At 40.9% G+C, this 24,805-nt stretch overlaps 1 protein-coding gene across 4 annotated transcripts in view; it reads left to right on the plus strand.

The window, feature by feature from the left end:
• Positions 1-24,805, plus strand: part of PLEKHG1 (pleckstrin homology and RhoGEF domain containing G1) — a 248,853-nt gene that overhangs the window by 129,443 nt on the left and 94,605 nt on the right. For 3 of the 4 annotated variants that reach the window (XM_027551841.1, XM_027551843.1, XM_027551842.1), the window contains one exon: positions 12,723-13,228. In XM_027551841.1, coding sequence (XP_027407642.1) covers positions 12,821-13,228 — 408 coding nt within the window. In that variant the 5' untranslated portion in view covers positions 12,723-12,820. Of the gene's footprint in view, positions 1-1,016; positions 1,229-12,722; positions 13,229-24,805 lie in introns of those variants that run through there. The other variant, XM_027551840.1, reaches the window with a different exon arrangement.

Here is a 24,805-nt window from a genome sequence, read left to right on the forward strand (position 1 = left end):
TTAAAATCACTTAATAGGTATGATAGAAATAGCTAAAGATGATCAGCTAATGTTATTTTTCATAACCACAAATGAATGCTTTAAGTGGAACTTCTATTTAAAGGATTTTGATGCTCTGAAGTAGTTTAGTTTTAGCTATCTATACATGGGCATAACCCAAACCTTGAATTTTAGCTCCACGGTGCAGTGATATCAGTTTTCAAGAACATTTTTGTACTTCTGAAGACCTTCATCTAAAGAACTCAATATCTTTCTCAAATATGAACTTTTGGATCTTGATATAAAAATAGATTTAGCATTTTGAGAAAGACAGGTAGCCTTAGGGAAATGGAAACCAAAATAATTAGAAGTTCTTTCCTACTGAACTGTGCACAAACTAAACTGTTTGTCTAAGAAATGCCTGTAAGTTTACATTTTAGCTGTTTGTCTTCAGATAGATTTTTCAGTACTGTTTTTAAAATACTCAGGCTTAAATGTTCTTGTGTAGCCTTGCTTACTTGACACTGTATTCATTGTCGCGTTAAGGGAAACTAAGGATTCAAACTTCCGTCCACGGTGTGTTATTCTCTGCCCCACCCCCACCCCCAAACTTCACTTTAAAACTTATGGGAGACGTGTGTCCACTTCCTTGGAAACAGACTTAAAAGTCGGGAGGTGCACTTCAAAATAGCAGAGCTCCAAGATCTTGCTGCTTTTGTGGAGTTTAATGAGAACGGTGGCTGGAGCCAGGAAGGTAGAGCCTGAGCAGCTGTAGGCAAGTGTGGGCTGTATTTGATGTTCACAAAAGAATGTCAGTGGCAGGGTGTTGCTCAGCGAAGTGTGCATTTTCAAGTTACCCACAGTGGTGTCTATTGTCCTGTTTCTCAATTGAATGATGTCATGTTTCGTTTAAGGCTCTTAGTGATGCTGAAGTCTGTGGTCTGCACACCAGGGGGAAAAAGGCAGGGAGAAAGTTGCCAATCAGGTTTTTGTAAAGCCTTTGTGTGTTGGGTTTTGAGAGATAAAAGCTGACTCATGCAATATTTCTGCGGAAGGAGCTGCACAGACTAGTAAAGGCTTCTGGTTTTACCTGACTGAGTTCCCAGTGAGGTCAGTGCATCAGCTGAAGGCAGACGACGTGGCTCCGCCTGGGCAGAGCCCAGGTAGGAGCAAACGTGGATGTGTCTGGGGAACCGATGCTCGACACCCTTGGTCCTTCCTGCTGGAGCAGCCGAGCCCAACCGCCTCGGTGAGAAACTGTCGTGGAGATTTTCTCCACCACCCTGTGCAGGACCAGCTGCTCGCTTGAATATATTGCAAGTGTTCTGTTATTATTGCTATGGACTGAAAAGAGTTCTCCAATAATAGAATTAATCTAGAAGGTGATTTTTTTTTTCCTCCCTCTGAACTGCAGTCTGCCTTCAAAGGTTTTTGTCTTGTTTTGGTTTGAATTTGGTCTCCCCTTAAAGTTAGGTTGAAATAATCTAGAGAGCTTGATGTTGGTGACTCTGGGGAGAAAAGTAAAACCTAAGTGTTCATGCAGTGACTGCTGAGTATTTTCATGTGCTTTCTTTATGAGGTTGACGCAGGTTAAGCTGGGGAACAAAATAAATGTTTGCAAACTTTATACTTAGCAACTGTAGTGATGGAATCTAGCCTGAGTCTAGTGGTCACCAAAGTTGACCGAGTAAATGCAGTTTCCGTGTTGAATGCTTATTGGTAAGAAATTCTTTTGTTAGGAGGAATAATTGGAGAGAAAAAGGCATGGATTGTAGTCAGTGCTGTTGCACAGTGGAGTCTGACTTTTATTTTGCTTTTTATTTTAATTTAGTGATACTAATATATTTGAGAGAAGATGTATATATTTGGCATTCCTTTTCATTAATCATGTGAACATAGAAATTAATTCTTTTCATTGAAAATATTTAAATATTTGTTACACACTGATGTTGTGATTTTTAGTTTCTTTAAATAACTTTTGCAGATTATCAAAGTGGTACACATTGAGGAAAAGTGGTATTGAGAGGTAAATATCAAAGGAAAAACCATCCATTCTCCTACTTTGAAAAACCAAGGTCAATATTGTATTCTGCATCTTTTGAGTCATTTTTCTAATGTGGATAATAAACAAGTGGCATTTTTAATTCAAATTTAGGATCACATTGTACTTATGTTTTATAAACCACCCATTTTACCCAACTGTCTATTATGACCATTTTCTGCCCTTAAGGATTTGAAAGGGCATGACATTCAATAGTTTTATATTGTACTTTCTAGATGGATTTATTCACTCAGATCTCTATTGTTAGACGCTTTGAATTCTCTTCCTCCTCTTTTTTTCTCTGAGAAAATGTTTAGTGTACTTTAGGGATGGTTTATTTTCTCAGAGTACTATTGTTAGTTACTAGGGTTTCTCCTTCTCCTTCCTCCTCCCTTTTCTTTAAGAAATGTTATTTAACCTACTCCTGCCTCTCAAGTGAGCGGAGATGTTTTGGGAACTGTGCATGCTCAGTGCAGAGGGAACCTGTGCATGCAGCTATCATTGTTGCATTACTGCCTTGAGACCGATATTTCCACAAAAACAAAAAAGAAGCCAGAGCATAGATTGTGATTTAGTCTAAGTGAAAAAAAAAAAAAATAGAAGTTTTTTAGCCTTTAGCAAAGTCAGTGATATATATATTTCATCATTGAAGACCTGGCATTAGTAGAATGTAGAAGACAATTGCTATTTTGTGGTTACTGCTTGTCTTGTGATTCCAGCTAGGAATGGACCTTGCAGACGTGGCATCCATGTGACTTGGTGTTTATTTCAGGGTTGGGACTGCATCCCTGCAGTTGGATGGGACCTGGGGAAGTCAGCTAGTCCAGCTGCCTCACTTACAAGTGAGGAAACCAGAGACTCAAAGGCTGCAATACAGTGATTCTCTGGTGGTCCAGTGGTTACGATTCCATGCTTCCACTGCAGGGGTGAGGATTCAATCCCTGGTCAGGGAACTGAGATTCCAATGCCAAGCAGTACAGCCAAAAAAAAAAAAATTGCAATACAAACCTCCATGGTACAGAGCCAGGGCACAAATGCAAATCTTCTATAGGAGAGACGCCTATAACCTGATTCCTGGCTGGTCCACTGAGCTCTTTCTGTACACACAGTTGGGCATATATTCATTCATTCCTATACACACACACACACACACACACTACTGGCACATTGGGATTGTGCACTTTATACAAGTAGCTTATATTTAGTGCATCATTTGCTGATCTCTAAGCACTTTTTCTGCCCTATTCTGTGAATCTATGCCATGTGTGCTTGACTCTTTGCATCCCCATGACTGTAGCCCGCCAGGCTCCTCTGTCCATGGGAATTCTCCAGGCAAGAATATTGCAGTGGGTTGCCATGCCCTCCTCTAGGGGATCTTTCCAACCCAGGGATCGAACCCAGGTCTCCCACATTGCAGGCAGATTCTTTACCATCTGAGCCACTAGTGAACCTATAACCAAGTATCAGAACTAATGGGCCAGAAATCAGAAACCATAGTCTCTGATTCACAGTTCAACTTTGAGCATGATGTAACCTAACCTATCTTTTTTTCCCATCCATAAAATGTTCCAAAAGTAATGACATATGTGAATGAACTGTGAGGCTTTGTGTGTGGGGTCAAGGGGAGGGAAGTGTGTGTTTCGTTTTTTAAGGATAATTGTCGTAGAGAGTTAAAGACCTGGCATGTATGGTAAGGCTGATCTGTTATAATAGAGGCTGTTCGGGTTATCTCTTGCTGCATTACAAATCACTCCAGAGCCTAGTGGTTTGGAACAACAACAATCATTTCTAATCTCTCAAGGTTTATGTGAGTCAGGAGTTCAGAAGAGGCTCTGCCAGGTGGTTCTGGCTCAGGGTCTCCTGATGTTGCAGCCAGATATGACAGGGCTGGGGTCATCTCTAAGGCTGTTCTTTCATACTGTCTGGTGCCTGGGCCAGAAACACCCAGTCTGTAGGGGCCAGATCAGCCAGGGTTCCTTGTGGTCTCATTCCCTGGTTTCTCCAGCATGTCAGTTTTAGGATAACCAGACTTTTTTATATGGTGGCTCAGGGCACATCCGGACGCACTTATTGCAAGGCCCTTCTGTCTTCATGCTGTGCCATATTCTAGGGCTTTGGGGTCATGTTCATGGCTTGGGCAAGGTCCCCTGCCACATCTGGGTCCCAGTGGAAAGGGGAAGGATGTGGAGGAATGATGTCTGATGCTGGAGAAATGGACCACCAGAGGGGCACGTATCTTTTCCATTGGTGAGAACTTGACCACATGGCCAATTCTAATGGCAGGGAGTCTGAAAAGTGTGCTCAGCAGAAACTTGGTTCACAAGGGAAGAAGGGGAGTGGGTTTTTGTGGACAACTGCCAGTCCCCCCTCAAAGTGACAACATTTTAGCCCTGCTTTAACCCTGCTCCATCATCACCTTCACCTCCCCCACTAATTGATCTTCCAAAGCAGATAATAAAAATGAAAATGATAATAAAAATGGGGGAAAAAAGCCTTAAGGTCCCCTAGGTCCTCTATTTTTTTAACTTTATATTTTCAATTGGGTTAAGGCAAAATGGTTGTCTGAGGAGGACTTACAAATAGCTGAGAAAAGAAGAGAAGTGCAAGGCAAAGGAGAAAAGGAAAAAAATACACCCATTTGAATACAGAGTTCCAAAGAATAGCAGTGAGAGATAAGAAAGCATTCCTCAGTGACCAATGCAAAGAAATAGAGGAAAACAATAGAATGGGAAAAATGAGTGATCTCGTCAAGAAAATTAGAGATACCAAGGGAACACTTCATGCAAAGATGGGCACAATAAAGGACAGAAATGGTATGGACCTAACAGAAGCAGAAGATATTAAGAAGAGGTGGCAAGAATACACAAAAGAACTATACAAAAAAGATCTTCATGACTCAGATAATCACGATGGTGTGATCACTAACCTAGAGCCAGACATCCTGGAATGTGAAGTCAAGTGGACCTTTGGAAGCATCACTATGAACAAAGCTAGTGGAGGTGATGGGATTCCAGTTGAGCTATTTCAAATCCTTACAGATGATGCTGTGAAAGTGCTGCACTCAATATGGCAGCAAATTTGGAAAACTCAGCAGTGGCCACAGGACTGGAAAAGGTCAGTTTTCATTCTAATCCCAAAGAAAGACAATGCCAAAGAATGCTCAAACTACCAAACAATTGCATTCATCTCACACGCTAGCAAAGTAATGCTCAAAATTCTTCAAACCAGGCTTTAACTGTACATGACCCATAAACTTCTAGATGTTCAAGCTGTATTTATCCCATCAGAGGAACCAGAGATCAAATTGCCAGCATCCACTAGATCATTGAAAAAGCAAGAGAGTTCCAGAAAGACATCTACTTCTGCTTTATTGAATACGCCAAAGCCTTTGACTGTGTGGATCACGACAAACTGTGGAAAATTCTTCAAGACCACCTTACCTCCCTCCTGAGAAATCTGTATGCAGGTCAAGAAGCAACAGTTAGAGCTGGACATGGAAAAACAGACTGGTTCCAAATCAGGAAAGGAGTACATCAAGGCTGTATATTGTTACCCTGCTTATTTAACTTACATGCAGAGTACATCATGTGAAATGCCAGGCTGGGAATCAAGATTGCTGGGAGAAATATAAATAACCTCAGATATGCAGATGACACCACCCTTTTGGCAGAAAATGAAGAAGAACTAAAAAGTCTCTTGATGAAAGTGAAAGAAGAGAGTGAAAAAGCTTGCTTAAAACTCAACATTCAGAAAACTAAGATCATGGCATCCAGTCCCATCACCTCATGGCAAATAGATGGGGAAACAATGGCAACAGTGACAGACTTTCTTTTTGGGGGCTCCAAAATCACTGCAAACGGTGACTTCTGCCAAGAAACCTAGACAGCATACTAAATAGCAGAGACATTACTTTGCCAACAAAGGTCTGTCTAGTCAAAGTGATGGTTTTTCCAGTAGTCATGTATGGATGTGAGAGTTGGACTATAAAGAAAGCTGAGTGCCGAAGAATTGATGCTTTTGAACTATGGTGTTGGAGAAGACTCTTGAGAGTCCCTTGGACTACAATGAGATCCAACCAGTCCATCCTAAAGAAAATCAGTTCAGAATATTCATTGGAAGGATTGATGCTAAAGCTGAAACTCCAGTCCTTTGGCCATCTGACGCAAAGAACTAACTCATTAGAAAAGACCCTGATGCTGCGAAAGATTGAAGGTGGGCAGAGAAGGGGATGACAGAGGATGAGATGATTGGATGGCATCACTGGCTCAATGCACTTGAGTTTGAGCAAGCTCCAGGAGTTGGTGATGGACAGGGAGGCCTGGCGTGCTGCAGTCCACGGGGTCGCAAAGAGTCGGACACGACTGAGCAACTGAACTGAGCTGAACTGATAGCCAATTAACAGTTGTGATAGTTCCAGGTGGACAACAAAGGGACCCAGCCTTACATATACATGTATCCATTCTTCCTCAAACTCCTCTCCCATCCAGGCTGCCATATGACATTGAGCAGAGTTCCCTGTGCTATACTGCACTGCCTTGATGGTTATCCATTTTAAATATAGCAGTGTGTACCTGTTCAGCCAAAGCTCCCTAACTATCCCGTCTCCTCATCCTCCCTTAGGCCCTCATTTAACCAAACTGACATACCTGTGCCCTCAAATGTCGAAATTCTGGAGTCACCACTTAGCTAAGACAATTTAGCCAATGCATTAGCTGCGTTAATTAAGATTATCTATTACAACTCAATCCTTGCCTAACTGCAGGAGCCATTGTACTTCTCAGTTTTCGCTGACTAACATAGGAATCAATTAGTAAATGATCTGAATATTTAGTACCAGACTTTACAGCTCAAAGAAATTTTTTGATCTTCTTGCAACCCCTCACCTCTTGTTTGAATAAGAACATTTTTGCAAAGCACCCCTTCTTATCTTTGACTTTCTTATCCAAACTTTGCTTTACTGACTCTTCAGCAGTAATAAGATCTTTTTTAATTATTTATTTTAGAAAACGTTTAAACTTATAGAAAATTTGCTAAGCTAGTTTGGGGTTTCTATACACCCTTCATCCAGCTTCCCCCAGTCCTCACATCTTGCACTGCCAGAGTACATTGGTCAAAACAGAAATTAACATGGTAAGATTTTTTTTTTTAACCTCTTTATTACCAGACAGCTACAAATAAGAATGAAAACCATGTTGCCTGGATTGAACACTCAGAGCAGCAAAGAACAGGTTTAATTGTAGTCCTGGATCTGCTATTATTAATAATACAGAATCATGTTATTTTAGAAAACCAAGAGGTAGAAATTCACATTGAGATCCGGTGGCTTTTATCTATTGAGCCCTCCACTATTATCTCAGAGATGGGTAGAGGAGGATTCCTCAGATACTTGGTACTATCTTTGAAACATATAAATGAGTACTTCTTATAACTTAGCTTCCCTGGTGGCTCAGACGGTAAACCGTCTGCCTGGAATGCAGGAGACCCAGGTTTGATTCCTGGGTCGGGAAGATCCCCTGGAGAAGGAAATGGCAATCCACTCCAGCACTCTTGCCTGGAAAATCCCATGGACGGAGAAGCCTGATAGGCTACAGTCCATGGGGTTGCAAAGAGTCAGACACGACTGAGCGACTTCACTTTACTTTACTTCACTTTTTTATAACTTTGACTCTTAAAAATTTGTGTGTTTTTGAATCATGAAATCAGTTTACAACTTTAGGGTCTACTGAAGACTTGCTGTGTATTAAATGAATTTTTCTGGTTGATAGAATAATTTCTTGTTTTATGTTCCCTCTGTTTTCTCCTCTTCACAGACAGTATAATAAGGAACATAATTTTATTCATTGATCCTGAGCACTACACATTCTCTCGATGTCCATGACTGTCCTGCCAAGGAACTCCAATTAAGTATTTAAACTCTAGAATAGCCATGAGCAGAATTTGAAAACCCTGATCACCCCTCCTCCCTTGCTGTACATATAGCCCTCCCTTGCCTTGTAAAGCTCTCCTGGGGGCTGGTGACAGGGAGTGGTCGGTTATGACCCCATGGGTTCCCCATGTAGCATGTAAACGTGGTCAGAGAAGCCTGGACTTTTCCTGCCAATGAGAGTTCTGCTTCCCCCTTAAATCAGCCTCAGAGGCAAGTTGGAGCCAAAAAGTGCTACTTTTGATTCTGGCAGTGACATTCCAAGGGAGGGCAATTAAAATATTGGAGATTTGAGGAGCAAACAAAGAAAAGCCAAGGAATTTGAGCTCTTTCTCCTAGAAAAAAAATTAGAGACTTGCCATGAAGCAAAACGTGTGAAAGGTATCTGTGTGGGAGCTGGACAGCCATATTGTTCATTTTATTGAGGATGGCACAAGAAGGAATATTTTTTTTGTTGATGGCTTTAGACTCCAGTCCTGCTGGTTGTAAGCATCAAGCCCCACCCTGACCCCCGACCCCTGTGCTACCACCACCACCAACTCCAGGTTTACCAAGGGTCAGATGAACCAAGGCCCTCGAGCTGGGAAAATCAGCTTATTTAGGGTTTTCATGGTCAAAAGAGCCACTGACATGGGCCATTAGCAACAACTGGCAAGTTCTCCTTCGTTGCTATATTATTAGCCCTGCGTTTGAGATTTGGTAAGAGAAACAGGTTTTGAGAAGGAAAGCAAAGCAAAGCAACAAATTACCCAAGTGTTAACACAGATGGACATCTTTCACGCAAAGCAGAGGATAAAGCTTTCTTGCTCTTCAGTTTTCTCTCTGGGTGTTTCAGTTTATCATGGGAAACCAGCCACCCCAATATCCAGTACACAGCACTTGTCTCCAAATGCTGTTGCTGCTAACTCATAACAATATTGTGCATTAATGAGCAGAGTAAAAAAAGATAAACTTCAAACTGTATGTACCTTTTCATTCACTATTATTGGGACAAAGATTGATAAGGAAGTTAAGTTTAAATATTAAATATATGTAATATTTAAAATAGTGTTAGTTGCTCAGTCATGTCCCACTTTTTGCAACCCCATGGACTGTAGCCCGCCAGGCTCCTCTGTCCATGGAATTCTCCAGGCAGGAATTCTGGAGTGGGTTGTCATTCCTTTCTCCAGGAGATCTTCCCGACCCAGGGATGGAACCCAGGTCTCCTGCATTGCAGGCAGATTCTCTACTGTCTGGAAGTGAATGTATATTTCACACTTGTAGCACATCTCAATTTGGATGAGCTGCAATTCAAGCGCTCAATAGTCACATGTGGCTACTGGCTACTATGTTGAACAATGTAGCTCTGGAGATAAATATTAATAATTGATTAATTGTATTAGGAAGAATAAGCCAGAGAGGGTGGAAATCTGAAATTATTTTGAAGGAGGTGAGAGCAAGACTAGACAATTTTTATGAAGAACATTTCCTTATGTGAGAAAACTATAATTATCTTCTAAGCAATGAATCAACATAAAAATTGTTATCCACCTGCAATCTCCTATTATATGCCATTAAATGACCTAGCTTTAAAGGTTTCACTTCTGTCATCGGTAATTTTGGAAGGTATTTAATTTGGGGCAGTAAGTTTGGCTAAATACTAGCACTCCAAATACCTCATATATTCTGATTTACAAAATGTCTGGTTGGCAGTCTGAATAGGCTGATTCAGTGCCCTATGGCACGTGGCCTGGTATTGAAACATATGAGGTCTTCCTTGCTAGGGTCCAATTCATGTTGCCATGTAAGATTCATCCAGGAAGTGAACCCTGTTCACTTGAGTTTCTTGTCCCACTTCCTCCTGCCTTTGAAAGTATAAAAGACACTAGCAGCCCTAGGAGCCCAAAATGGATTCTCCATCCCAATACTGGCTGGTTAACTTGCAGTGAAAGTAAGTAAAACAAAACAAAACATGAGTCTCTCTGTTGTGTTCATTTTTCACCATCATGATAATGAACATTTCCCAAGAGTTATGTAACTATCAAACATGGTTTTCTCAAATGAGACTATGACTTAGGACCAAACAGAAGTTGGGGGCAGGGGGGAGGGGACGGGGGCGGGTGGATACTACTGTATTTGAAAATCAGAGCATCTGGAAAAGGAGGATGAGATGGCTGGATGGCATCACTGATGCAATGAACATGAACTTGGGCAAACTCCAGGAGATGGTGAGGGGTAGGAAGGCCTGGTGTGCTGCAGTCCATGGGGATGCAAAGAGTCGGACATGACTGGGCAACTGAACATAAACACAGTCTCATTGGCCTTTTGGGACCGTAAAGAATCCTATATACTTCCCAAGTCAGCATCCATTCCAGAAAGGGACATCAACCTTATGGTTATGGTTGTGCTAGATGCCAATGTGTGTTTGGTCCTAATCTTAACTACCCAGGAATTTCTTTAAAAAAAAAAAAGTTATTTGTTTGTGTGTTTATGGCTGTGCTGGGTCTTTGTTGCTGTGCACAGGATTTTCGCTAGTTGCAGAGAACTGGGACTACTCTCTAGTCGCCATGCTTGGGCTTCTCATTGCAATGACTTCTCTTGAGCACAGGCTGTAGGGCGTGCAGGCTTCAGTAGTTGTGGTTTGTGGGCTTAGCTGCCCAGCAGCATGTGGGATCTTCCCAGACCAGGGATCAAACCTGTGTCCCCTGCATTGGCAGGTGGATTCTTAAGCACTGACCCACCAGGAAAGCCCTGCCCAGGACTTTCTTAACACCAGTCCCAAACACGAGTAAGCATCCTTTGCTGCAAACACACCTAAATGCCTGGCTGTTTCTTGGATTTTCCAACATTCAAGTTGGACCAGGATTTTTCACACAAGTACATTTTAACTACTATAACCAATCCAAGTTTTATAGGCCATAAAGTTGTTACAGAGAAAGCAGAAAGAATATCGCAAAAACTTGAAAAAATTGTGGGAAATATACCATGTGGTAGTGGTTATACTGGTAATTTACTCATGTCCTACGTGTTTCTTACCATTCCTTCTTATTGATCCAAGTTAGTTCCTTTATTTTATATTCATAGTTTTACTATTTGCAGTACACTCTTTAATGCTAATATTTGCCATGAATATAAACCACCAAGAGGACTTCCCTGGTAGCTTAGAAAATAAAGCGTCTGCCTACAATGCAGGAGACCTGGGTTTGATCCCTGGGTTGGGAAGATCCTCTGGAAAAGGAAATGGCAGTCCACTCCAGTACTCTTGCCTGGAAAATCCCAAAGGACGTAGGATCCTGGTGGGCTACAGTCCATGGCGTTGCAAAGAATTAGACATGACTGAGTGACTTCACTTTCACTTTTCTAAACCACCAAGAAAAGTCTGAATGTTAAAGGATATAGACTTGATGGGTTCTTTCATATTCTAGAAATATTGGTACCAGCTGTTTGATGATCTTTATTATTGAGTCAAACCAAATTCACGTTCCTTTTGAAAAGACTGTCATTGATCTATATTCTTGTTATTGTCTTATTACCACCTTCCATACCTGAGTTTCACTCTCCTACTTTTCTAACAAGATCTATAAACATGGATTTGGGTGGATTTTGAAATGAAGCAAATTTCTTTATTAGTCACACTATTGCAAGGCATTTTGTTTCTATAGACTTGGGATCACATTACTAGGGGGATAAAGTGTGGATCCTGCCTTACAAATGAAGAAGATTGGAACTTTGTGTTTTATCAGAATAGCTTCTGAAACTTTAAATTCCATACCGGGCCTGTTTTGAACCCAAGACTTAAGTGCTACAGGCTTTAAATTTTCTCTTCTTATTCCCTTTTCTAAATACTAACAGCCCCATTTCTTTAGAAACAGTTCTGATGTTTATTGTTTAATTGCATGGTCACACTGTCATGTTATCTAACTGGGCACGTGGAAAGTAGTAGTTCGTCAAATATACTCTGTAACAGTGTAACCCCATGTACACAGCAAATGGAATGCCAGCTTTTGAGAAGTGACTTAGATAAATGTTGTGATAGGCTGATTAAGTTTTAAGGAGGATGTGGGTCTCAATATTTTGAGTTTTCTTGTCCAGTACTGGAGAATTACTGTCCACGCAACACTTTATTTAATGCTATATACAAGTAAAGTGTAAAATTGTCAGCATCACTAAGCACTAAGTAGTGGTGTCTCCAGGTTGGTAATGTCAAGTTTTGTGGAATTGTAGTAAAATACTTAAAATCTAGAACAGTGGTTCTCAAAATACTCTAATATGTCAATATTAATAAATATTATTAATATTATTAATCTAATAAAACATAGGATGTGGGGGGTTTTTTGTTTGTTTTTTAAATACATAAGCATCCCCTTGGTGCTTGCTGAAGCTGTAGATTCCGTGTGCCCTGAGCGCTGAGCCTTGATTTAGTAAATCTGGACTAAGCGCTCTATCAGTCAGGTGCTCATGCTTTGAGGCCAGGTGCAGTGATTCTAACACTTTAAAGCGCTTGCACATGGCATTGGCGTCTTGGTAAAAGGCAGCCTGACGTTCAGTAGGTCTAAGGTAGCGCCAAAGGCTTTTAAGTCTGACGCAATTGCAGGCGACGCTTTAAAAACTCCGCCTTTGCCATTCAACGTCCCATGGGTATCTTTGCATTTCCGTCTATACCTAGCGTGCTTTTTGCTTTTGACCGTGTCCTTTGAGCTAAGTTTTAAGCACCTTCAAATCTTTCTGTTTGCTCTAATTTTAAATACTTGCCTATCTTGCTTATCTTGTCCGTTTATTTATTTTTCTTCACGTGTATAGATGCGCACCAGTTGCGTCGTGAAGTACGGTCAGCTGTAACACAAGCTCCGTATCTCAGAACCACAGCCAGGCACTCCTGCTCCGGGGACCTCGGGGCCATGGAGCTCTCCGACAGTGACCGCCCGGTCAGCTTCGGCTCCACGTCGTCCTCGGCTTCCTCCCGGGACAGCCATGGTTCCTTCGGCAGCAGAATGACCTTAGTTTCAAGCAGCCATCTGGGCTTGTTTCCTCAGGATAAGGAAGCAGGGGCCATAAAACTGGAGCTGATGCCAGCCAGGCCGTTTTCCAGCAGCGAGCTGCAGACGGACCGTGCGGCCGGGCAGCAGAGCACAGACGAGGGCGGCGAGAGGCAGCCCCGGGCACAGCGCAGAGTGGAAGCCAACGGGCCGACCAAAACCGGGGCCGAATCGGCCACCAGCCCCAAGCTGCTCTATGTGGACAGAGTTGTGCAGGAAATTCTGGAGACCGAACGGACTTACGTGCAAGATTTAAAGAGCATCTTAGAGGTAAGATGCGCTGTCGGGGGGAGTTTAAAGTTTGTCCTGCAGGATCAATATCCCCCGAAATAAAGGGCAAGGAAGGACTTGCAACAAAGGACTTCTTAGGAAGCCCAGTGTCTCCTAAGAGGCAGAGATGGTGTGAATGTTTAAGCAGATGATCACTTAAGAGGAAGCCCTAGGGCTGTTATCACTGGGTTAAGACCCTCAATGTTTGCATTCGTGAATTGATTACGTGTTGGGAGTAAGCCTGATGATATCAGTGCCTACGCTGGTGTGTTGTGTTAGTGACTCCTGCCCCAAAGCTCTGTGAGTCTCTGGCAGAGAGACAGACAGGATGCAAGCTTCCTCACTTGCAGGTGTCAGGGGTGTGTTGACTGAGCCCCTTGGGTCATCTTCAGCTTACTCACAGTTGTCTCCTGGCGTCTGGAGCTTCCAAAGCTGCCAGTGCCTGTGTCTCACCGCCAGAGAGGGACTTCATGGGTTTGGGGTGTGGCCTGGGGGGGTGGGCGGAAGATCCCCAGGTGATTCTTCTGCACAAACAAGCGTGGGAATTACTGTTTGATGCTGTTTTCTGTGTTGGTTGCTGTTTAGGGGAAGGTGGTGAAAGGGAGAGAAGAACCCTGGACTTGGTCTTAGGTGTTTACCTTTTACTTTTATACTAAAAAAATTCACGTAAATTATTTGACTCTCTGCAAACTGAACTTAGCTCAGGTACCAGATCCAAGACTCTGGAACTTCAGTTATTAATTTGTTATGATTGTTGTTTCCCTGTCTTCTTTCTTTTTTAAATTTTATTTTATGCTGGAGTATAGTTGACTTATCCAGTTATTAATTTGACTTTGACTATAGCTAGGTTTTTAAGCATAAAATGATAATTATCGGAACAGTTCAGATGCTAATTCATTCTCAGTGATTTAAAATATTATATTTCAAATTGATGCATTATGAAGCTATACTCCCTACGCTGCCTGGTACTATCCCAGGTTCTTTCATGTGTTAGTGCCCATTTCCTGTTTTAGATTTTTAATCTAAAATGTGTTTCAGAATAAACTGGAATATTTGCTGATGAGGACATTCTCCACCAAACACATACACTCTTATAGCTTTAGGGGAAAAAAAATTCTAGGACACAATTGTGTTTTCAGTCCCACAAATGATCAAACCAGACAGTCTTCTAAAAATAGTTATGACATAACTTCCCAGTAAAAATAGAAAAAAATCAATTGATGTTCAACCAAAACAATATGTGATACCAAATGTAGAGTAAACCAGGCCAATTGTTTCTTGAATTTCAACAATGATGTCATTTGTACTTGGGAAGAAATACCTGTGAAACTGCCAAAATTTGTGAAACCTCTCAGGAAATTTATGGTTGTCAAAGCTTTCTTTGGCCTGTTTTTCTTTGTTTCTTACTTGGAAACTTTACCACTTCATCGAAACTCGCCATACCAACAGAGAAACCTTTAGTGTCTGAGCTGGAATTAACACTTGTTTTTTTCTGAGACCAGTTAACAAACTTCAGGTGAGAAGAAATACAATAAGAGATCTATGAAAGAAAATAGGTTAAAACAGGATTTTTTGCTTCAATAAAATACCTTAAATTTTTTTTATTTTCTAACAGCTTCAGCAGAAGTTTTATTCTAAACTGTACAAATATTCTTGCCTTTTTTTTTCCCCTTATCAATAAATTAGCCATGTTTTCACTATGGGTTGGTGGACTTTTGCTATAAAGGACCAGATGGTAACTCTTTTTGGGTTTCTGGGCCATAAATTGTCAATCCTAACTGTTCACTTCTGCCACTGTATCCCAACAGCAGCCCCAGCCTCTACGCCAGTGAAAGGGTGTGGAAGTTCAAGGAAAACTTTAGGGCCGTTTTTGACCCAAGGACCATGGTTTGCCAAGCCCCGTATTTGCTTATAAATCTATGCTTTCATTTCATCAGCTGTGAAATGAAACTAATAAACGATACCTGCCTAATAGGGTTGGTGTTATGATAATTAGATAATATATGAAAAGCCCATACAACAGTGCCTGGCACGTGGTAAGCAATTAATAAGTGAAAACGCTTATCATCTCAGGCCTCTTCTGAATTTGCTGGCTGAGACTGAGCACCATTTATAGCTATCTTCTGTCTTATCTGAAGTCTTTTACAAAGATAAATAGATTTAGTAATACACTATAGTAGAAATTTCATTAGGAAAGAGTCATTTTTAAGTGGGTGATTCCAACATTATTATTTTGAAGGCAATTGGATTATTTCTAAAGAAGCCAGGGAGAATCTAAGGTGACACATAATAGGGAGAAGAAAGATGGAGGGTGTTGGGAAGGAGGGTGGTTGGAAGAAAACGTCCCAAATAGAGAGGGAAGCACCTGGGCAGGAAGAAGATGCTGCTTTGTTCAGGAAGTCTCTGGAATGCTTTGAGTCACTTCCCCTCCCCACCTAGAAAAGTGCAGAATCTCTTCAGATCACGATTGGTCACTGCAGCCTCTTCTTCACACACTTTTGTACCTGACCACCTCTGTTTCTCAAGATCACAATTTTCACAGAATGGTTAGACTCGTTTTATGTAGTTTTTGCTTTATGGAGGCTTCCCAGGTGGCGCCAGTGGTAAAAGTCCACCTGCCAATGCAGGAGACTTGAGAGACATGAGTTCAATCCCTGGGTCAGGAGGATCCCTTGGAGTGGGAAAGGGCAACCCATTCCAGTGTTCTTGCCTGGAAAATTCCATGGACAGAGGAGTCTGGCAGGATATGGTCCATGGGGTCACAAAGAGTCAGACACGACTGAGCATGCACCCCTCCTTTATGGAGTATAACCAATTATTTTCCACCTTGCAGCAACTTTACCCAATAAGGACTGTTATGAGTATTCTTTTAAAACACAAGATGTCAACTCCTTTAAAAATCTGTTTTCCTTAATCCATTTCCAATCTGTTTTAAAAATTCTGTAGCTGATTTCTTTAGTATCTTTGATTTTTCAAGTGCAGAGTTGAATGGGGAAAAGGCTACTTAGTAACGACCTACCATCATAAGTTCTCACCATACAAAGAGAGTTTGTTAGTTGACTTTCTAAGCAAGAATTATTCTGAAGAAAAACCACCTAATTGTTTGTAGAGATAACTGGGAAGTTGTTTTTCACTTACACAGTAGCATAGTTTCAAACTGTCTGAGCGAATGAGTGATAAATCTCTCAGTCGTGTCCAACTCTTTGCAACCCCATGGACTACAGCCTGCCAGGCTCCCCTCTCCATGGAATTCTCCAGGCAAGAATACTGAAGTGGGTTGCCATTTCCTTTTCCAGGGTTCAGACTGTGCACTCTGCTTTCTTGAGTTCCCACTAATGAATGGCCTTCAGTAGTCGTTCTTGGTTGTATTAATTTCCCTTTGTTAGATTTTATCTGTAGTGTATCTTATCCATACATATCCTCACCACTCAGGTTTATATTTTGTCCTTAGAATTTATAAACAAGCATTTTTGTGAAAGGCCATTGATATATACTATGATTTAAAAGATTTTAACACAGTATGCCTTGGTAGCTCAATACGGTACCACATAGTATCCGAGTAGCTTATTTCTGAGAAGAGATCCTGCTCACACGTTATCTGGGCAATAGGATTCTCAGCTGTTGGTGATAATGCAAAGAAGAATGTACATCTTTCACTACAGAAAGACATTGTATTAAAATCTTTCCCAAATATATAGGATTTTTTTTTCTTTCCCATGCCATTTAGGAATTAAAAAATGAATTCTGAAGATTTAACTGAGAAATGTTATTGTTCTTATTGCTTCTGGTCTTCATCGCAGGCCTTTTCTCTGTTCCCTCCATTCCCTCCCCATGGCAACTCCCTCCTCTGCTCCTTTGCCTGACATCCTAGTCATTTGCTTTTGTACACTTGACATTTTAGAGAGAGGTGAGGTCTTGACTATCGACCATACTGAGAGAAACAAGAGAGCTGTTATTTCCATTTCTATATATGGCTCCTACTAGCATTCACAGATAAAATGAGATAATAACTATGAAAGCTAGTTTTAAAAGTTAAAAGTAAAATTGCCAGTGATACAATTTGTGAAGAGAGAGAAATTCATAGCTGGAAAGTAGGAAATAAGGGTTTCTTTCATGTTTAATAGGATCTTAGATTGACTGACCAGAGATTCTCATGGGCAGAGTGGGTTTCTTTAATCTTTCTAAATGATCTATAAAAGAGCCTTTGACAGCCTCATGAGACTTGGCCCTGGATATAGTTCGTGGCCTGTTTTAACATTTTATGAAGGGTTTTAAATAGTTCATAACATTATCTAATACTGCGTAGTTAGAAATTATATCCCTATTACAAAATAGGATCTTTGAAATATAAGAAATGCTAAATTAAATCATATTTGGGGATGTTGAGGACATGTGCATTTAGTGAGGGGAAAGTAGGTAAAATATTAAAAGTAACGTGAGTTTATTTTTTTCTATCATATTCTAGAAAGTTAAAATCCTTTTTCAAGCACAATTATCCATACAGTGTGCTAAAAAGCTAAGAAGTTATTATTATAGCCTTGCTGCATAAAATTTAAAGAACCACAGCCTTAAGCAATCCTTGTTAAAAGCATTCAGCATTGTTCAAAAGCTGTAGCTGCACAAGGATTAGGCTGTTGAGATCCAACCTCCAGCTCTCGTATTTCTTGATCGACATGAACTCTTTGTTTATCGTGTGATAGTACAGACAGTTGGAGAAGGAAAGGGCAACCCACTCCAGTATTCTTACCTGGAGAATCTCGTGGACAGGGGAGCCTGGTGGGCTGCTGTCCATGGGGTCAGACAGAGTTGGACAGGACTGAAGCGACTTAGCAGCAGCAGTACAGACAATGTTAGGATAAGGTGGACGAGAAGAGAGATGCTTTTCACCCACTTAGTGACATGAAACACATTGAACACAATTCTGCCTGTTCCCATAGCTTAGAGAAGAGGCTGCCCTTAGCACCAGAGGTATCCACTAGCTAGAAGGTGAATTGTCTTACACTTGGGAAGTGAGCCTTTCCCAGATCTGTGCAGAGTGAATGAAGGAACCCAGTGATCAGGCCCAGGAAGTCTGTGCTGTGCCTTAACTCTGGACCCTGCCTAAAGACTTAGCCTTTAGGCTGCTGAGGTGCTAAGACTTGGATAACATGGAATCTGAGTGGGGTTTTGTCCTGCACCACCTCTCAGAGACAACACTATCGAACTTGGAGGTGTTTTCTCCTGAAGCCTGGTTTGATTCAGCTGGAGAGAGAAGATGGTTTGGTGTGGAAAGGTCAGTTCATAGCTCTGCTACTCCTCTCCCTTGGCAATGAAAGGATGGCTTTACATGGGTGTTCCCTGAACCAGCCACAGCTGCTTAGGATACTTGACAAGAAGAGAAAAGTTTTGAACCAAGGGAGGAGGCTGATGAGATGTCATTGCTTTTATTGTCTTTTTACTCGCACATGTCCTCACTCAATACTTTCCCTCCAGTTTAAATAACATTTATTAAACTGACACTTTTTATGAGGTTCCTTCAGACTAACATTTCTTGAATACTGAGGGAATTATGTGTTCAATGCTAGAGTGTAGGACTTGGCAGGGATTGTTTTTAACGAAGGCTTGTTACGTGGGTGGATTTAATAAAGTGCTTACACTGTAGTACTTGGCACATTTTAATGTACTTTTTCTTTTGCATGGCATTTGAGCACTTTTATTTGAATGTGTCTCTTTATTTTTCCTCCCAGGGGCTTTTCTCATATTGGGTGAATGAGATCTTTGCTAAAACCATTTGAGGTCTATGGTAATTTTGAAGCAAACCTGCTAAGTAGTTTTAGGCTTATGTATTGGGTTGGCCAAAAAGTTTGTCTAGGTTTTTCTGTAACATAGGAAACCTGAATGAACTTTCTGGCCAAGCCAATAGGAGTTGTTTGTCAAATAACACATCTAACCACTGTGTATAAGCCCCTCAAACTTCACTTTGACTATTTGTTTCCATGCCTATTTGTTGCTCTTATGCCCCCTCCTTCCTTGCTCTACCCCACTCGCACCTCTTGCCACCTTAACAATGACAGAAACTTAGAACGTAAGAACATAGTGATTTTGAGTATTCATCTCCTCTACTGGTAGCAGTCTAATATTGGGGGTGGAGGGGGAGGGGCCTGGCCTTTTATGTCTTTTGTCCATTCTGTTCATACCTTCTGATTAACTGCTGCTGCTGCTAAGTTGCTTCAGTCGTGTCTGACTCTGCTTGACCCCATAGACGGCAGCCCACCAGGCTCCCCTGTCCCTGGGATTCTCCAGGCAAGAACACTGGAGTGGGTTGCCATTTCCTTCTCCAATGCGTGAAAGTGAAGAGTAAAGGTGAAGTCGCTCAGTCATGTCCTACTCAGAGACCCCATGGACTGCAGCCCACCAGGCTCCTCCGTCCATAGGATTTTCCAGGCAAGAGTACTGGAGTGGATCGCCATTGCCTTCTCTGGATTAACTGCTAGTGAACATCAAAACTAGCTCAACGTGGGCAGCATTTAGTAAAAGCAAAGTGAGTGGAGGTGTGTAGGGTTGCTGTGCAAAGGTGGTTGTTGACTGTTCACAAGAGTTCATGTATACTTAATAAATGATGTCAGTTTATTCCCTCCAAATGGTTCTAGCCAGATTTTGAGTCAAAACCTAGGAAAATTATTCAAAATAATTATATTGTTCAGGTTCTCCTGGGAGCATGGTAGATAGAAACCTTAAACTTGGTGACAACACCCACCACCTCAATGAATCCGAACAGCTGTAAACATACTACGTGGCTACTACTTCTAAATTTTCTAGCTATATACCTTAATAGCAACAAAAATACTAAAACATAACATTAACAGCAGCTTGTATTTGGATGCTTACCGGATTTCAGGCACTGAATTAAGCAGTTACAGCCTCACCCACAGCCCCACTATGTGGGTACTATTATAATTTTCTTATTTTTAGCACAAGAATATTGCATGTACAGAGAGGAAAGGAACTTGTCCAAGGTTTGTAAATGATTAGTGGTGAAACAGGAACTGGAATGTTAGGTTTCACTCCAAAGGCCTCATTTACTACTACATTGTTATAGCAAATCTCCCCTTAGAGTCTAGCAGAGAGCTCAAAGGTTTGGTCGCCTTCCTAAGCTCTCTGGGGCAGGGTGTTGCAACAGCAGCATGGTAGACATTCGGGACTGGATAGTGCTTGGTTATGGGGGATAGTCGTGTGTACCGTAGGATGTTAGCATCAAACATGGCCTCCACTCACTAGATGTCAGTAGAACCACCACCATCCCCACTCATGACAACCAAAACTGTTTCTAGACATTGCCATATAACCCCCAAGGGACAAAATTCCCTTGACTGAGAAACACTGTTTTAAAAATTTGGAAGGCATAGTGTATAAGTGTAAGTAAAGCCACAGTAACAAATCGGTCCCCCAGTTTAGTGATGTAATACAACAGAAGTTTCTCCTTTTGCAGTCATGTATGTGTATGTCCAGGTTAGTGGACACCATGCCATTCCATGCACCAATTGATAGAAGGCAGGGGAAGGAGAGTTTTTGAGACAAGTGTAGAAATGACTCACCTCTTCTCTCATTCCACATCAAGCTATAAATTTGGAGATATAGTCTGTGTGCCCAAAGAAGGAAGGAAACATCTTTGTGAACAACTGCCAGGGTCTACCATGTATTATATTGGATTGGCCAAAAAGTTCCTTCAAGTTTTTTCATAAGATGTTCTGGAAAAATCCAAATGAACTTTTTGGTCAACCCAATATGTAACTGCAATATTCTCATTATAAAAACCTATACCCGGCATCCCACCACTAAAGGTAAAAATAAAAATAAAAAATACATAAGGAAGAAAGCAGGAAAGATCTTGATGATGCTTACTGCCAAGTTTATAGTTAACTCTCTCTACTAAATAACTCTATGCTGCTGCCAAGCTGCTAAGTCGCTCCAGTCGTGTCCGACTCTGTGCAACCCCATAGACGGCAGCCCACCAGGCTCTGCCGTCCCTGGGATTCTCCAGGCAAGAACACTGCAGTGGGTTGCCATTTCCTTCTCCACAATAACTCTATAGAATGTTTTAAATGGAATTCTTCATTTAGGACTTAGACTAAGATGTACCTTCCCTTATTCCTCTCTCCCCTCTTACACATTTCCATCACCTCTACCTCCTCTCTCTCTCCCTTTTTTCCTAACTCCCTGCCCTCTTTTGTTTTTGTAGTTTTTCCTATCCATATGACCTGTCAATAGGGCTCTTTGGAATTTTTGAACACAGGTGGTACTATCAATATTTCAGTTTAAGAAGAGGGCTGCTGGGTCTAGCATAGTTCAAAGGCAGGAATTGTGCTTCTTTGCTTGTCTTCTGGAAACATTTTGAGTAGACTGGAATCAAAGAGAATAATGGACTAATGCCAGCATACCCTGAACAGAATGATCATGCTCGGAAGCCACACTGATAAAGTTTATAAGAAAATGTAATACCCTCCTTTTCACTGCCCTGCCTTTGTTTTAAACTCATTTCTATAGTCACTTTGAGAAGCCAAAATGAGAATTGTGAACACTTAAAGAACAAGTAAACAATGGAAAACCTAATGGTTGAAATTGTTTTAACACATTTATACATACATAATAATCTTAGGCCTTGCATACTTGCACACTCTAAATCAGGTGACATCATTGTGGATGGTTTCCATAAGAAAGTGACAGTGAACGTTGCTCAGTTGTGTCCAACTCTTTGCGACCCCATGGACTATATAGTCTCCAGGCCAGAATACTGGAGTGGGTAGCCTTTCCCTTCTCCAGAGGATCTTCCCAACCCAGGGATCAAACCCAGGTCTCCCGCATTGCAGGTGGATTCTTTACCAGCTGAGCCACAAGGGAAGCCTTGTAGAAGTCAACTTTCATCTTTCCAGAGGTGAACATGGAGAAAGTAAATTTGCCATTGATAAATAGTGGTCTATTTATGTCATTAACCTTTACACTTTTCAAATTACTAAGAACTTTTTACAATAGCATAATGAACATCAGTTGGTATAATAGTAATAATTATGGATTTAGTGATGTTCTCATTGTCTCCTTGAGAAATACTAAACCTCAGGTAATAGTCACCCTTGAGTGCCTGACATTCCTGACTTATGACTTGCTTCTTTTTTTTTTCTTTTTAGATTTTTTTGTGGCTTGCTTCTTGAAGCTTGGGTCTAGAATACTTCAGGTCAGTCTAAGGATTTCCAGGGTATTGGAGGCCCTAGAGTCCAGCTTTGTAGGATATTCTTACCATGTTTCAAGAGTTCATGATCTCAGAATAGATTATAGTTATTTAATATAGTTAAATATAGTTTTTAGCTTCCATATCACATGTCTAAGACCCAAGAAAGAGAGTACAGTTGCTATAGAAAAAGAGCAATATGAATTTCAAGTGCCTACGATCAATTTTGCTATAATTTGACATATATGCTTTTAAAAATCACTGAACTTGCAAAATCATATGAGGGGAAAACGGGGGAAAATAGATTCCAGGTGCAACACTCAAAACATCAGTGACACATCGAAAAAGAAACAAATGGAGGCAGTTTTATACGTGTTAAATGGTTAAGAACTAAATCCTTACTACAGTAAATATGATACTTCAACTTAAAAAAAAAAATGTAATTTCTTGTGGGAGCCACCTGGTACCCACAGCTGCCACCCCCTGTAGGAGGAAGAGAATAAAGGGAAGCGGGAGACAGAGTGAGAAAAAAGAACAATAAAGAGGAGAAAGAACAGAAAGGGGAAAATATAAAAGAGGCTAAGAAGGAGAGAAAAATTAAGGAGAGAAGCAGTTGCGTGCAGGGTTGTAGTCTGAGTTATAAAGTAGGGTTCAGTTCAGTTCAGACCTGACATCAATGCAAAACTGACACCCCTGGCATGGATGGGTTTGGCTTTAACAAGGTATGCAGGTGGACTGAGGCGGCTGGTAGGTGTTTGAGCTGTATGTGTGTGTGTGTTTGTATTCCTCTGATGCTCTCTGGAAGTGGCTATGCTTTTCTGTGTTCACCTGGTTTTTTGTTTGTTTTATTGTGAATGCAATCCTGCCTAAGCAAAATTCAGAATTTTGAATTAAGTTCAAGTTACTCCCTAGTATATTAATCATGTGGGAACAAATTCCTGCTTTCAAAGCAAATGTTAAAGCAGAACTAACTGTACTTACCTCTTGAGTGTTATGACTTGATACAAATAGGTCTCACCTCTCCCCCGTCCCCTTTGTTCAGACCAGAAGATTAAAGAACACCATACCTGTTGTCAAAAAACATGATCTTCCATCCCTAAAGCACTTTTTACTTCCGCCCTATAAGAAAAAAATGGTTCAAAAGAATTTCAAGCTATCTTAGCAATTTGAGAGTTTATTTCTGAAAACTAACAAGTAGATTTTTTTTATCCAAATCTTGGGCCAACAAATATGATTATTTGAAAAAGCAAATAGTTGTGGGTTTTTCAAAACTGTCACTGAAAAGATTTTCACAATTTGGGTCAAATACTCCTACACAAGTGATAACCCTTGCTGTCTTGCTGTTATTCAGTCACTAAGTTGTGTCCAACTCTTTGTGACCCCATGGACTACAGCACACCAGGCTTCTCTGTCCTTCACTGGCTCCTGGAGTTTGCTCAGATTCATATCCATTGACTCAGTGATGCCATCCAACCATCTCATCCTCTATTGTCCCCTTCTCCTCTTGCCCTCAACCTTTCCCAGCATCAGGGTCTTTTCCAATGTGTTAGTTCTTTGCATCAGTTGCCAAAGTATTGGAGCTTCAGCATCAGTCCTTCCAGTGAATATTCAGGGTTGATTTCCTTGAGGATTGAAACTTCTGTTACACCAAGGAGATTTAAGGGGTAAATATTTGTGTGTTTATGCCATTAAAATTAGAATATTTTCCATCTACACATGCATATTCTGAGTTAGACAATGTATTAAAGGACACACTTACTTACAGACATAACTGAGGACATTCATTTCTTTTGTGAGATCAAGCTCTTAGAGAAATACCTGCAACTAAAAAGTCCCTTCCCATTCTTCCAGCTTTTCTTTTAAGGCAACATTTTGATTTCTAATGAAAAGGTATTTCAAAAACTTCAGTTAACTCAGGTGATTGAGTAGCTATTATTACTCGTCTGCTAAAGAACTGCTAATATATTTCAAAGACTGCCTGTGGGCAGAACTCTATTGAAGATTTGCTAAAACAGGTTGTGTTCATTTGGGGGTAGAATTATGCTGCCTTTTGGGTGTATGCCATCTTGAATATGCAGTTATACTGAGTGGGTAGAAAATTATAGAATTCAGGAAATTGTGTTCTAAACACACCAACCTTCAGTTGGGAGTAGTTTCCCATGGCTGAAAGTTTCTTCCAAAGAAAAATGTTGCTTGTGAAACTAAACATCAAAGAATCAACCCAGGTCATTTGACAAGCCTGAAGCAAGTTGATGTCAAAGCAACCCTGCTCTGTAACACCTAGAAAAAGAGGCAGCTTGAGCTGATGCAAGTTTTGCCAGCCCACATAGTTCAGTAGTTAACTATTTTCTGATCACTTATGTTTTCAGTTTCTC

Source organism: Bos indicus x Bos taurus, chromosome 9 (genome assembly GCF_003369695.1).
Source record: "Bos indicus x Bos taurus breed Angus x Brahman F1 hybrid chromosome 9, Bos_hybrid_MaternalHap_v2.0, whole genome shotgun sequence".
In the NCBI taxonomy this organism is placed as follows: Eukaryota; Metazoa; Chordata; class Mammalia; order Artiodactyla; family Bovidae; genus Bos; species Bos indicus x Bos taurus.